The sequence below is a fragment of the Andrographis paniculata genome, unplaced genomic scaffold (assembly GCF_009805555.1).
Source record: "Andrographis paniculata isolate CXL003 unplaced genomic scaffold, ASM980555v1 Contig9END, whole genome shotgun sequence".
Lineage (NCBI taxonomy): Eukaryota > Viridiplantae > Streptophyta > Magnoliopsida > Lamiales > Acanthaceae > Andrographis > Andrographis paniculata.
Window position 1 is genome coordinate 3,505,268 of NW_026137639.1, and position 15,427 is coordinate 3,520,694.

Below are 15,427 nucleotides of genomic sequence, written 5' to 3' on the forward strand. Positions count from 1 at the left end.
GTGTGTATGATAATGTGTATATTTAATGATTTGTGTGTTTTTAAAATAGAAAAAAAAATATATTTTGATGTGATTTCCCATTGATGGTTGCGGATGCGTGTATAATGTTGTTTGTATTTAATGCTATGTTTTGATATGCTCTTGGCTAATATGTTAATTGTAATTAATTACTAATAAGTAAGATTAGAACAAATAATGTTGGTTAATGATAATGGCAATGGATGTAAATAAATAATAAAAAAAGGACAATAATTAAATAGATACTTTTTACCAAATACAGAAATGGACTAATTTTATTGAACGGATAAAAGAGAAAGGTGAAAGTAAATATGGTGGACGGAGGGAGTATATGATTAAAAAAATTAAATTATATATTTAAATATTTTAAAAATTATATGTTAACAAAGAAATATATGTCATATGAATATCATTTTGTAGAGAATAAATTTTTTTATAATACAAATAAATAAAAAATACTTTTATTTATTTATAATTAATATAAATTAATTTTATAAAAATATGGAGTTTTAAATATAGGGTGTGTTTCTTTAGGGAGTTTGAGGAAAGTTGGGTTTGAGTTTGGTTTTTATTTGAATTTTGGAATGAGTTTGAATTTTGTTGTTTATTTTGTGTTTGGGTTTGGTTCGAGTTTGGGGAGTTTTGATGTGTATTGATTTGATAGATAATGAATAAAATAATATAAATATGTATTAAATTTAATTGATAAAATTTACATTGTATGATTTGATTATGAATTTATATTATACCCAATATATATATTTAAATTTTTATTTATTTGTATTATAGAAAATTTTATTCTTTACAAAATGACATATATATTGTATATATAGTTTTCATTTAATTATAATAAATATTAAATAAAATTTTAATTTTTTTTTTTTTAAAAAATCAAGTTTGGCACCCATTTTACTGTGAACAGTAAGTGTACAATAAAACTGGTTTAATTTTTTTTTAAAAAAAAATCAAGTTTGGCACCCATTTTACTGTGAACAGTAAGTGTACAATAAAACTGGGCCAAACCACCTTGGGAAAAAGTACCCATAGATAAAAATATTTATGTTTTTAGAAAAGAGATAGAAATAAAAGTATTTCGAGTGGGTCCTACATGATTTATGTGTTATATGTTATATAGTTAATTAAGATAATTTATATTTGTTAAGGCCCGTTTGGATTGACTTTTGTAAAGTGCTTTTGGCTTCTGTTTCTAAAATAAGTATTAATTCATATTTGTATTAGCTTCTCTTCAAAAACAAAAGCAGCTTTTAGGCTCCAAAAGTGCTTTTGTAAAAGCACCTGAGGGGGTGCTGTTGGAAAAAATAGAAGTAGTGTACTATCTAAAATTACAGTTTTAATCGTAATAATAATAATAATAAATTAAATAATAAAATAAAAATAAAAATAATTCTTTTATTTAAATATAATTGTATTTTAATTATTAAATTATATATTTTATTTTAATTCAATTTAAAATTTATGATTGAAAATATCAAATTTTAAAAATATAAAATTTAATTATATAGTAGATAATTTAATATTTTTAAATATAATTTATAAAGTTAAAATAATTTGTAACATAGTATTAGTTACATTTAATTATATTTTTCATTTTCATTTTTATAAAAAATAACAAAATACAAATATAGTTTATACATAAAATTTAATAAATATATTTTCAATTAGTTTAGATAATTAAAAATTTTAAATATAATTTATAAAATTCTAAATAAATTAGAAAATTTTAATAAAATATATGCAATATTTATATTATTTTGTAGATAATAAAATTTTATATAATACAAATAAATAAAAAAATATATATTTATTTATTTATAATTAATTGAAAACTAATTTTATAAAAATTGATTAGTTTTAAATATAGATAAAAATATTTTTTTTTATTGAGGAGAGAGATAAAAATAAAAGAATTTTGAGTGGAAGCTATATATAAGAAGTTATATATTTAATTGAATTGTTTTATATTTGTTACGTTTGTTTAAAATGAATAACTTTACTAAAAATATAAAGAAATCATCTTTAATGGAACGGACAAAAAACAAAAAAGAATCATCTGTGACGGGACGAAGAGAATATTTTTTTTTTTTTTTAAACGCATAATCAAGATAGTAAAGTTTAGGAAAATTCGAGAAAAGAAAACACCCTCATTGTATCCTTGTAAGATATAAAAATTGTATATACTCTCAGTGTTCACCAAGTATCCACGTACTTTTTACACATAATTTTACGTATATTAGTATTATATTAATATGTGTAAAAATAAAATAAAAAAGACGGAAATATGTTCAAACTATGCATATTAATTAAAATATAATAAACACCATATAATGTCACCCATAATTAAAAAAATAAAAATAAAATTAATGTACAGACATCTAAAAATTAATGTGCAGTCCGAACAGACACGATTAAATAAGAGTTATATGTATGCATACTTACATAAAAATGATTAATCCTTTCTCAGACTTCTGCTACAGCCTCCTACTTGCAGTAAAAAAAGAGTTGTGATAAATACTCAAATAATTGCATTTACCTTGCTTAATTTTAAACATAAACTTGCCAATCAAGAATAAAGCTCACCTCTAAGAAAAATCAGTGTCCAATCAAGCTTGAAATGTTTAGGTGGTAAAAAAATTTTCATTTCCCCACTGAATTTAGCTTAATCTCCCTCAAAAAATATAAAGGTGTGTATATCTGACAAGTATAAAAACAGACATGTTAACAACATTTGAAAATTTAAATAGCAAAAATTATTTTTTGTCTCATTCAATATCACAATTATCAATTTTGGTCTCATTCAAATAAAAATTTATCAATTTTAGTCCCAAATCGGTTGACTGGGACTTAACACGGCCGTGTTTGCTTGAACACGGCCGTGTTGAATGACTCAGAAGGTGACTGGGCGTCCCTGGCAGCCAACACGGCCGTGTTGGTCTCAACACGGCCGTGTTGATTACCCTGCACTTCTGAACATGACCATGTTCCTGCCCGTGTTCCTGGCTGTGTTCAGAACACAGCCATGTTCCTGCCCGTGTTCCTGTCCATGTTCTCAACACAGCCATGTTCTAGGCCATCTTCCTGCCCATGTTTTCAACACACCCATGTTCACGACCATGTTTTCAATATAATCATATTGGATGTTATATTTTTTATTATTTTCATTTTTTGATTAAAACTATTTGATATAAATATATATATTTATAATTCAAAAAATATTTTTTTATAATTATTTCATAATATAAAAAATAATCAATTTTTAATATTTTAAAAATATATAAAAATAATAATATATTAATATATATTTTTAATAATCATTATATATATTTTTAAAAATTTATAGTAAAAATTTTAAAATATTATTTGAAAATAATTATTTTTATAAATTATAAATTAAATTTATTATTCAAAATAATATTTTAAAATAAATTTCCTCCACGTTGGATGTTTGACTTACTATAACACGAAAATTTATAATAAATATAATTAGTAAATAATTAAAAATGTATTAGTGAAAATAATTATCATATAATATAAATAATTATAAATTAAGATTAAGATAACTAATTAAAATAAAAAAATTAAATTAAAAAAAGTGTGTAATTATTTTTTAAAAGAAAAGTGACATGTGATGTGTGACAGACAGAAATTGCAATGTGGACATAGTAAGTGAGACGGAGGGAATTATTAAAAATATATATATGAATATATTATTTTTTTATATACTTTTAAAATATTAAAAATTGATTATATTTTTATATTATGAAATAATTGTAAAAAATATTTTTGTTGAATTATAAATGTATATATTTATATCAAATAATTTTAACCAAAAAGTGAAAATAATAATAAATATGATCTACAATATGATTATATTGAAAACAAAGTTATGAACATGGGTTAGAACATGACTGTGTTGAGAACATGGGCAGGAACATGGCTGTGTTGAGAACATGGATAGAAACAGGGGCAGGAACATGGTTGTGTTCAGAACACGGCCAGGAACACAGCCAGGAACACGGCCGTGTTCAGAAGTGCAGGGTAATCAACACGGCCGTGTTGAGACCAACACGGCCGTGTTGGCTGCCATGGACGCCCAGTCACTTTCTGAGTTATTCAACACGGCCGTGTTCAAGCCAACACGGCCCTGTTCAATCCCAGTTAACCGATTTGGGACTAAAATTGATAATTTTTTTTTTTGAATTGGACTAAAATTGATAATTGTAATATTGAATGGGACCAAAAATGATTTTTACTCAAATTTAAACATACTTTTGCATTCAACATGACAAAATAAAAAATAAAAACTTACTATCATCTAACTCAATAACAAAGCATAAATTTTGTTGTTAAACAATAGACATGGGTGTTCGGCACATGATAAAATAAAAAAAGCAGTAAAAATATAAAGTATCACGCATTACAATAAGAATAATATGACAACATACAATACAACAATGACGTAGATCCGGCCACCTCCTCCACCAATTTCACGCCATCAACCACCGAATCAAAGAAAAATTCCGATTCGCTCTCTCACCATCTCATACAATGATTCAAAGGAAATATAAACCTATTTAAAGGGGAACACCATTTTTTAATAACAAATGTAAAATATTTTAAATAATCTTTTTAATAAAATAAATAAAAATATAATTGATTAATAGTTCATTTTATAAAATATATGTCTCCAAAAAAAATTATAAAATGAACGATTAATCAATTATTTATTTATATATTTTATTGAAAAACTACTTTTAAGATATTTTATATTTTTTATTTGTATAATTAGATTTGTATTTACATTCAAATTTGTTTTGGACGAAGAGATTGTTTTGTGCAAACTTTTAATTTAACACAAGAGGATTTTAAGCAATAAATATAACATGAAGTGTTTTGTGCATTTTTACTAAAAATACAATGGGGTGTTATATAATTTATTTATTTATTTAGTAAAATAATACACCTCTTGTCCCAACAAGGTGCAACATTTGTTTCCGGTATGAAAATTTTGGTAGATAGTATTAAATATGGTAATTTTTTTTTGGATGAGCCCAAGTGGACTGCCTACGTACCCTAAACGGGAATCAAACAGTACATAGTTCTCCTGGTACTAGCAATACAGTCAAGAACAAGCACCTCAGCCTGCTAAAAGGTCTAAGTCTAACATAAGTAAACAAGCGTAAAAACTAATAGAACTAAACATGGTAATGAAGCAAGCAAAAGCTACTAAGTAAGACTCATCAGTAAAGCAAATCATGATACCAAGCACCAAATCTAAAGCTCGGGACTCAAGTTGCATCTGCCCGAAGAAAGCCACAAGCCGCCGCTGGGATTTATGAAGGGCTAAGGATTCGGAAACCCGTGATAGAACAAGTTGTTGTCGATAGCACATCTGCCACTCGGTTTCCCTTTCGATAGATATGGGAAATCTGCCAAGTAGTGTGGGATGATGCACGCAACTCCCGACGGTCTAGGATTTTCCAATGATGTGAGGTAGAGATTAAATATATTTAATTATTTTCTATTTTAGAAATATTGCAGAATGTTTGGGGCAGAAAAAAAAATATGAGTCCACCATCAGACCATCCCTTAAAGGACAATTTTTATGTAAAAATTATATTTTCATTTTCTATGTTCATTTCTCTTTTTAATTGTCATAAAAATGTTTTCTTTTTCCGTTTTAGCAAAACAAGTACATTCTTTTATATTTTTTTTAATACAAATAAATTAAAATAACAATTATTATTATTATTATTTATTAAAACTCGTACTCAAATATTTGACCATACAATTGAATAACTGATGAAATATTACATAGAATTAGGGGTGAAATTTGGATTTTCGGTTTGAATTTTTCTAAATTCGAATCGATAAGAAAATTCGAATTTTTAAAAAAAATCAATCTGAATCGTGTTGGGAACACACAAATAAGATAGAGAAAAACAAATAGCAAGACACAGGAATTTGACGTTGTTCGGTCTCACAACATACCTACATCCATGATCCCAAAACGGGATAATCCACTGAAATATTTATTACAATTTTTGCACGGACAAAATTTTAAAACCCTCCTCACAACAACTCACAAAATCTCAATCTCACTATTTCTAGTTACTAAAGAAAAAATGTTCGTTGTGATGTCTTAAAATAGGACCCAAGTGGGTCAATTCATAAGAGCCAATGTCCCCACCTTTTTATCACCCTTTTTACGTGGGACGTGAGAAGTTACACAACAAATCCTCCCTCTTCCCATAGTCTCACATATTTCGACTATGTCAGAAAAACAAACTCTCTTCTCGATTTTCTGATTCTTTATATCATTACTGCTCTCCACATTTGCTCGTAAGGCGCATCCATCTAGATAATAGATACTATTTTGTTTCTTTTTCCCTTGCATAATCAAGTTGTCACCCTTGTACACTTTGCATAGATTGCTAGTGCCAACATATCTATATACATGTGAAGCCAACTCGCCCAATGAAATAACATTAGCTCTAACAGTAGGCACATACCTCACATTAAAAATTGTTCTGACATTACTATTGTGGAGCTTCAAGCGAACTCTTCCAATACCTTTAATTCGCTGCTTCATCTTATTCTCTATATTGATATAGTCAAAATCTTCATTTGTATGCAAAATATCAAATAAAGCTCGATCTTTACATATATGGACATCACCCAATTAGAATTCTCAATAGAATTTGTATTTAAAAAGAGGAAAACACCTTCATAACTGACCACATTCGCGGAGTTCTCAACTTTCGACTTACCTTTTAAATTTCTCAGACTTCTCAAGTATTTTTTAAAAAGTCAACAGTGATTTTGAATATGATCAAACTCTCCATAATAATGACACTCAATAGAGCTGTAATCTTTAGGCCGAGATTCCGATCTTCCACCACGGTCACTCTTCATTTTCCTCTCTCTTTCAGAACCCCCCACAGCTAGTATTTGTCTATCCTTTAAAGTGTCTTTATTTTCCATTATCTTGTCATTCTCCTTAGAAATCGTTATCGTCTCATTCAATTTCAATGTAGTTTTCCCAACCAACATTGACTGCACCAACGGCTTGTAGGATTTGGATAATGAAACTAACAAGAGCAACACTGATACCATTTGTAACGTGCCGGAAGCTGACACGCCCGGCGCCCAGGCCCAAACCAGCCGTCCCTTGTGCGCAACAAACATGGGTATACCATATAATGCGGGAGAAATAAGGCGGAACAAATACCTGCACCAAGACATATGTCGTTGATTAGCTGTACAGGACAGGGGCTTGCACACATGGGACATACTATGGCCGAGAACCTAGGGCAGAAATCTCAATCTGTGACACTCTCCCCCACTCCAAGTCGCAAACGCCCTCGTACGATGCCACTTGAGTGCACCGACGTTGTTTCTTACACGCTCGGCATGCCTCTAGGCGTCACTCTATTGACCCTTTCGCGCGTATCACTTTTTGTGCTCACCAAGCACTAGCGAAGTTTTCGCACAGCCGACCCACAACTTGCCCACTCCGCCGCTCATATCCGTACACTATTCGGGACACCCATTTTGCAGCTTTTGCATTTTTGCCCGAGAATCGTCCTTAACGTGGTTCCTCCTCACGAACAAAGCTCGTCCATCCACCTTGGCGTACCGGCATGGTCAAGCATACTCCTTCTCAAGGAGCACTCCCCTCTAAAATGTCCAGCCTCGCTTAAATATGCTCTTCCCTGGCGTGCCACCAGCATGCTCCCCTTCGGAAAACTACTCACCTGTCTGCTTCATTCGTCACCAACGTCAAGGTCGGCTCTGATACCACTGTTTGGATTGGGCCAACTTAACACTAGTATGATATTGTCCGCTTTAGGCTGCGCCTGCACGGAATTGCTTTTGGACTTCCTCCAAAAGGCCTCATATTAGCGGTGTTGATGTGAGACTGATAAGGTGTAAGATTTTCTTTAAATTTTCCAATCTGAGACTTGGGTTTGCACCCCAATAATTATCCCCTCAAATTAATGACCAACAAATAGGTCTTTGCTGCCTACTTTGCACCATCTATCATAAAGAGACTCGCTACCTGACCAACCACAATTGTCGGGACTGGCCCAACCAACAAATGGGTCTTCATTGCCTACTTTGCACTGCTTATCACAAAGGGACTCGCTACCTGACCAACCACAACTGTCAGGACCGACCCAATGCCAGGAGACTTTCGACACAAGATATTTTCGCAGATCACGAAGGCTTCCCACAACCACAACCAATGCCCGATGTCACCCAGTCCACTCTACCAACGAACCGGACTCTTAACATTTGTTATCAACACACAAGGGAAGATAGAGAAAAACAAATAGTAAGACACGAGAATTTAACGTGGTTCGGTCTCACAACAGACCTATATCCATGATTCCAAAACGGGATAATCCACTAAAATATTTATTACAAATTTTTTACGGAAAAAATTGTAAAACTCTCTTCACAACAACTCACTAAATCTCAATTTCACTGTATTTAGTTAGTAAAGAAAAAAATATTTGTTGACATGTCTCATGGAGGTGAGTCAATGATTTTTATCATACTTTCTATATGAGATATGAAAAATTACACAACAAATCAAACTGAAAGTTCGAAATCCAAAACTCTAACATCCAATTAAAAAATCGGAATCAAACTCAAAATTCGAAATAATCCCAACTTCTACTTTTTTTTTCTATTATTTTTTATTTTCTAATTTTATTTTATATTGTATAACTATTTTATAATATTAAATATATAATAAATAAAAATATATTAAAATATAATTAATAATTTTGAATTTTTATTTTATTAAATATATCATAATAAAATATATTTAAATATTATATTTTAAATTTTAAATTAATTTTAATTTTTAATATATCGATTCAAAAATTTAAAATTTATAAAATTTGAACTCAAATCAATTCACAAATCAAAAAAATTTAAACTAAATTTTAAATTTAGATTTTATTTGGATCGAAATTTCAAATTTCGATGTTTTGCTCAACCCTATATAGAATAGACAATATAAAAAATCGCAAGTACAGTAATAAGAATATGGAGAAATTTATCCGTCAGATTGTTTGATCCAACGGTCACACAGAAACCCTAGTCGTACCAAGTCATCGCTCCAGATTATTTATAACACCCACTTCAATGGCTCCTCTCTCTCTGGTCACCCTTACAGCTCTGCGATTGTCGCGCCGCTCTGTTAGTCATCTGGTAGAATCTCTCTAAGGTGAGTCTTATCTTAGATATGATAGTTGGACAGCTTTATAGGAATTTGTTGCACGTCGATACATCTTTTGTGTTGTTTTGATTTAACCTGAATGGAATAAGCTATGGATATTTTGTGGATTTATTGTTTTTGTTTTTTTTTGCCTGTTCTGATTGCATTCAATATACAAGAGATCGTTAACCTGCAGCTGGTTTCCTGAAATTGTTTATGGTATCTGACTGAATTTTGTAAATTTGATTGACTTGTTGATTTGAATAGAGTTTTAACATTGTAGTTTGGGTGTCGATGTGTCTTTTGTGCATACAGTATATTTTGTAAATATCAAATTGTATAGTATCGCTCCATTGGATGTATAGAGTTTGCTTTGTTCTGCTGTTTTGTTGTTCATGATTTTCTTAATATAGAAGCAACTTTTACTTTCTTCTGTTTGCGCAACTGATTCTATACCTGTAGTGCTTCTATTAGCTTGAAAACTGTCATTTTTGAGTTCTCAGCTCGATGATTGCAATCTTCGTATTTTGTTTTTTGTTTTTATTTGTTTTTATGGTTTTTCTCCTTCTTTTAAAGCGCTGTATTTCATAATTTTCCTAATTTTCTAACTGCTCCTGAGTGCTGACTATAATTTTATTGTAACATTTTCTGAAGAGTTTATCATGGGTAAAGAGAAGGTTCACATTAACATTGTGGTCATTGGCCATGTGGACTCTGGAAAGTCGACGACTACTGGTCATTTGATCTACAAGCTTGGTGGTATTGACAAGCGAGTAATCGAAAGGTTCGAGAAGGAGGCTGCTGAGATGAACAAGAGGTCGTTCAAGTATGCCTGGGTGCTCGACAAGCTGAAGGCTGAGCGTGAACGTGGTATTACCATTGACATTGCTCTGTGGAAGTTTGAGACCACCAAGTACTACTGCACTGTCATTGATGCACCGGGGCATCGTGACTTCATCAAGAACATGATTACCGGTACCTCACAGGCTGATTGCGCTGTCCTGATCATCGATTCCACTACTGGTGGTTTTGAAGCCGGTATTTCCAAGGATGGCCAAACCCGAGAGCACGCATTACTCGCTTTCACTCTTGGTGTCAAGCAAATGATTTGCTGCTGCAACAAGGTAAAGTTTTATAAAACCAAAAGCTATGCAATTTTGAATATTTCCACGATTAACCCGCCTTAAGATATATTTGACCTATCTACATCGATGATGTGTAGATGGATGCTACCACACCAAAATACTCCAAGTCAAGGTACGACGAAATTGTGAAGGAAGTTTCTTCCTACCTAAAGAAGGTGGGATACAATCCGGACAAGATTCCATTTGTCCCAATCTCCGGGTTCGAGGGCGACAATATGATTGAGAGGTCGACCAATCTTGATTGGTACAAGGGTCCAACTCTTCTTGAGGCTCTCGACCAGATCCAGGAGCCCAAGCGCCCATCAGACAAGCCTCTCCGTCTCCCACTTCAGGACGTTTACAAGATCGGTGGTATTGGCACTGTACCCGTGGGCCGAGTCGAGACAGGTATCCTGAAGCCCGGCATGGTTGTAACCTTTGGCCCAACTGGTCTAACTACTGAAGTCAAGTCCGTCGAGATGCACCATGAGGCGATGCAGGAGGCTCTACCGGGAGACAATGTCGGGTTCAACGTTAAAAATGTCGCCGTCAAGGATCTCAAGCGCGGCTTCGTGGCCTCCAACTCTAAGGATGACCCGGCGAGAGAGGCTGCAACTTTCACTTCACAGGTGATCATCATGAACCACCCGGGCCAGATCGGGAACGGGTACGCGCCTGTGCTCGACTGCCACACCTCCCACATAGCTGTCAAATTTGCTGAGCTCGTCACCAAGATCGACAGGCGGTCGGGAAAGGAGCTGGAGAAGGAGCCCAAGTTTTTGAAGAACGGAGATGCCGGGTTTGTTAAGATGATCCCGACCAAGCCGATGGTGGTGGAGACGTTCTCCGAGTACCCGCCGTTGGGGCGGTTTGCGGTGCGGGACATGCGGCAGACGGTGGCCGTCGGAGTGATCAAGAGCGTGGAGAAGAAAGACCCTACAGGTGCCAAAGTCACCAAGGCAGCTGCCAAGAAGGGTGCCAAGTGAGGTGATGATTCTGAAACTCTCGACAGTTTTGGATATATATATATATAATATATATTATATACATCTCTTTTAATTTTGAATGAAAGCTATTGAACATGTTTGAGTAGCGGAACAAGATTTGTGATGGGAGATTAAAGATTTGTTTTGAGCAAATTACAATTATTCTGAGATATTAATATAATATAAAAAATAAAACTATATTTATTTGGATTTTTAATTTGACATATTTTCTATATTAGCTATGAGCAGCATTTTGATATTTTCGTTAATATTGTAATTAATATTAATAATATTTTTATATCTGTATAATTTTTCTTTATACAAATGTTCTATTTGTAATTTTTTTTATACTATGATATAATAATTAATATTCAAAAATTCTTTTAGTTGTTTGATTAGTAAAAAAGTTTGGTAAATTAGATTTTTAAAATAATTTATTGGATCCAAAAAATTAATTTCTAAAAAATTATATAACTCAGCATTTCAAAAGAGGTTTTTCACTTTTATTTATTTTATTCTTTATTTGCTTTTAGAATTTATTATTTATTTCACATACATATAAATATATTTTGTATTGTAATATTTATTAATTATTGAATATATTTTATTTACTAAATTATAATTTTATTTTTACAAATTTTGAACTAACTAAATTTTATATGCTCCCTTCGTGATTTTTTTAATATTAGTATTATAATTGATTGTAGTGAAAATGATGAAAATACCGTTATTAATATTGTGTAATATAAAAGTACTGATATTTTTATAATATAGTGCAAGTTAAAAATGTATTTATTATGTTAGGTAACTAGTATAATTACTAAATTATAAAATGGTAATCTTGTTTTGGGTCGAATGAAAATGAAAAATGACAATATTTCAATGGGACGGAGAAAGTATAATCTATTTTATTTGTAAAATATATAAATTCGTTATAATTAAATATAAAACTCCCTCCGTCCAGTTAGAAAATATATATATTTCTATTTTGGGACGTTCAATTATAAAGTAAATATTTCATTAAATACTTCATTTTTTTTCATAAATACTCTTACTTTATATCACATCGTTAGTTTTACACCAAAAAACAAAGACAAAAATATCATTTCACTATTTTTAACTACTCACTATAAAATACTATTATTTCTTAAACATTGCGCGAAAAGTAAATATCTATTTTGTGTGTGGACGGAAGGAATAGAAAATATAAATATTATAATTTTCTTATTTGTAATTTTATATTAAAAAATTAAAATAGAATGTATTTATTGAAAATTATAAATATAATAAATTAATCAATAATAAATAAAATAAATATATATACGAAAATTTTATCATTTTATATTTTAAAAAATTCTCAATAAAAAAGTATTAATATTTTTAATAAAAATATATTATTTTTTGTAATATAACAATAATAAAAATAACTTTTTAATAGCAAATTTTTTAAGAATTTTAAACCTAAAACAACATTATCGAATATTTTAAGAAGTAAAATGTAAATATAAAAAATTAAACAGTTAATATCAAACAATTGATTTACGAAACTTTTTAATACAATCATCTAATTCAATTAGTTAGTCAAACTAACTAAGAATTAGCTAACCGCTCATTGCAAAACACACCATTAGTTTCTCTTTTCAATAATAAATCTTAAGTTAAAATATGTGTTTAATGTGATATAAATATTTATTGATATGATATTTTGAATGTGATATTAAATTTTATTATAATATAATAATGAAAAATAAGTTTTTAATTTAATATTAAAAAAAACTGAAATAGTAAAACAAATTCAAAATTTTAAAAATAAATACTTTTAGTATTCAAAATTATTTTATATTTTTATTGTTAGTTATTGAGAATTGTAAAAATATTATTAAATATTTTATTATACTATTATTCTATAAGAGAAATAATGTATTATTCATTCTATCCCGTAAATTTATTTCCATTCTTTTGTATATTTATAAAAAAATTAAACTAAATTTGACGGATGGGGAAAACATTATTTAGGAACGATAATTATTATTTTATAAAATAGAGCTGATTTATAAACTCATTTATCACATTTATCATTATTAATAACTAAATTCTATTTATATTTCATTTTTTTTTATATTTACTTTTGAATGAATTTTATGTAAAATATTATTTAAATTAAACAATTTATAGTCTTTTACAGTTTAATTACATTTAAATTATTAAAATTAATTTTTTTTGTTACCTAATTACTATTTTACCATTGATACAGTATATATGTTTTTAAAAATTAATTTTAAAATATAGAATATTCAGTATAAAAAAATAAAATATAAATTATTATTAATTTAATATTTCACTAAATAAAAAATAATTTTTTTAAAAAATATTTCATTACAAATATTCCATGAGTTAATTAACTATATAATACATCATTTTTTAACTTCGTGATCAAAAAAAAATTTGGACTAATTTCATAAGGCAGAGGGAGTATATTAAATTTTTTTAATATAAATTAATTGATATTAGTTATAGACATATAATATTTATATGTATTATATACTTCATCCGTTCAAACTTAAAGTACATTTTTTACTATTTTTGTCCATCTCATTTTAAATTATTCATTTTCTATTTTAGTAAAATTAATCGTATATTAATATCAAAATACTTTTAACTTTTACTTAAATTACAAACATACTATTACACATTTTCACTAATTAGTAAAGTGCTATTATTTTTTCATTAATTACAAAACTCCAAAAAAGGTCTCTTTGGAGTGAGCGGAGGGAGTATAATTATACACTAGAAAGTAATATTCCCTCCGTCCAAACTCAAAATACAATTTTATTATTTTCTTCCGTCTCACCGTAAAGTATCAATTTTATATTTTAGTAAAAATAATCATACACCAATACTAAAATACCATTTAACTTTTACCTAAATTACAAGCATATTATTACATATACAATTATTTTTTACATAAAGTCAAAAGACAAAAATATCAAAACATCTTACATACCTCAACCTCCACTAATTAATAAAATATTATAATTTTTTAATTTACTATAAAACCCCAAAGATTCCTTTGACCGACACGGAGGGAATATATTTTAAAAATATTCATTGAAATATAATTTTAAAAAATTTAACTTGTATTCCCTTTTCCATAATTTTTTTTTTCTTTGTTATTTTTTTAAAATATAATATATATTACGTGATAAGTAGTGTATGTTTCTTTTGATTTAATTTGAAATTTTTTTATTTGAGTATGATATTAAAGTAATGTATTATAAAATATTTTGTGATTTTTTTTTAAAGAAACACAAAGTTTAACTAATAGGGTTTGAGTGCAAAAGAAACACCACATTGACTACACAAAGTTTTTATTTCAAATGGTGACTGAATTTCTAGGAAGTGGATTCGATGCTGATGGGTGCCTCATGCTGATAGAATATAGATCGTCCATCACAATAAATAAATTTAGATGGTTTAGATTGAAGAGGGTAGGATTGTCTTTTTAAGTCTAAAAAAAAAATTGAAGGCTGAGTTTATATGTACTTAAATATCTCTTTCTTTCTACTCCATCTTCCTCTCTTCCCTTCCCCTTTCTCTCTCGCGATCGACCGAATCGCATCGAAAATCGCCATTGCACAGCGGTGGCAGCGCCACCCTCAGCCCTAGCAGCAACAGCCATATTCTTCTTCTCTATCTATCTCTTCCTCCCTTTCTTCTTTTTCCTCCGAACAGTTGACCACCAATTGTCCAGATCGCTACCGAAAACCGTTGTTCTTCCTCCAACCTAGGACCTGTCATGAACCACCACCGTTGTCCAATTGACCCGCCGCGAACCGAAGTTTATTTCGGCATTTTCTAATCTGGTATTTTGATGCTTCATTTTTGTTTGGATATTAGTTTAAATCTGCAGCGTATATGAAAACATATTTAGAGTGTTTTTTTGGGCAATTTCTGGATAACACTCATAATGTTTGATAATACAGTAACATGCTAAATACAATACATAGAGATGCCTGTTCATATTAAATAAAATGTTGGGTTCAGAATAT

General features: G+C 29.6%; 1 protein-coding gene across 1 annotated transcript; it reads left to right on the plus strand.

Annotated features, from left to right (window-relative positions):
• Positions 1-9,130: 9,130 nt before the first annotated feature.
• Positions 9,131-11,613, plus strand: LOC127244188 (elongation factor 1-alpha-like). The gene is made up of 3 exons (XM_051264614.1): positions 9,131-9,277; positions 9,923-10,392; positions 10,491-11,613. Exons 2-3 carry the CDS (start codon positions 9,931-9,933, stop codon positions 11,376-11,378), a joined length of 1,350 nt encoding a protein of 449 aa, XP_051120571.1. The 5' UTR covers positions 9,131-9,277; positions 9,923-9,930; the 3' UTR covers positions 11,379-11,613.
• Positions 11,614-15,427: the final 3,814 nt, after the last annotated feature.

Excerpts from the sequence above, each read along its gene's own strand:
- LOC127244188 (XM_051264614.1), top strand. The coding sequence starts at position 9,931 with ATGGGTAAAGAGAAGGTTCACATTAACATTGTGGTCATTGGCCATGTG. Across the intron at positions 10,393-10,490 it reads TGATTTGCTGCTGCAACAAG|ATGGATGCTACCACACCAAA; the intron begins GTAAAGTTTTAT and ends GATGATGTGTAG.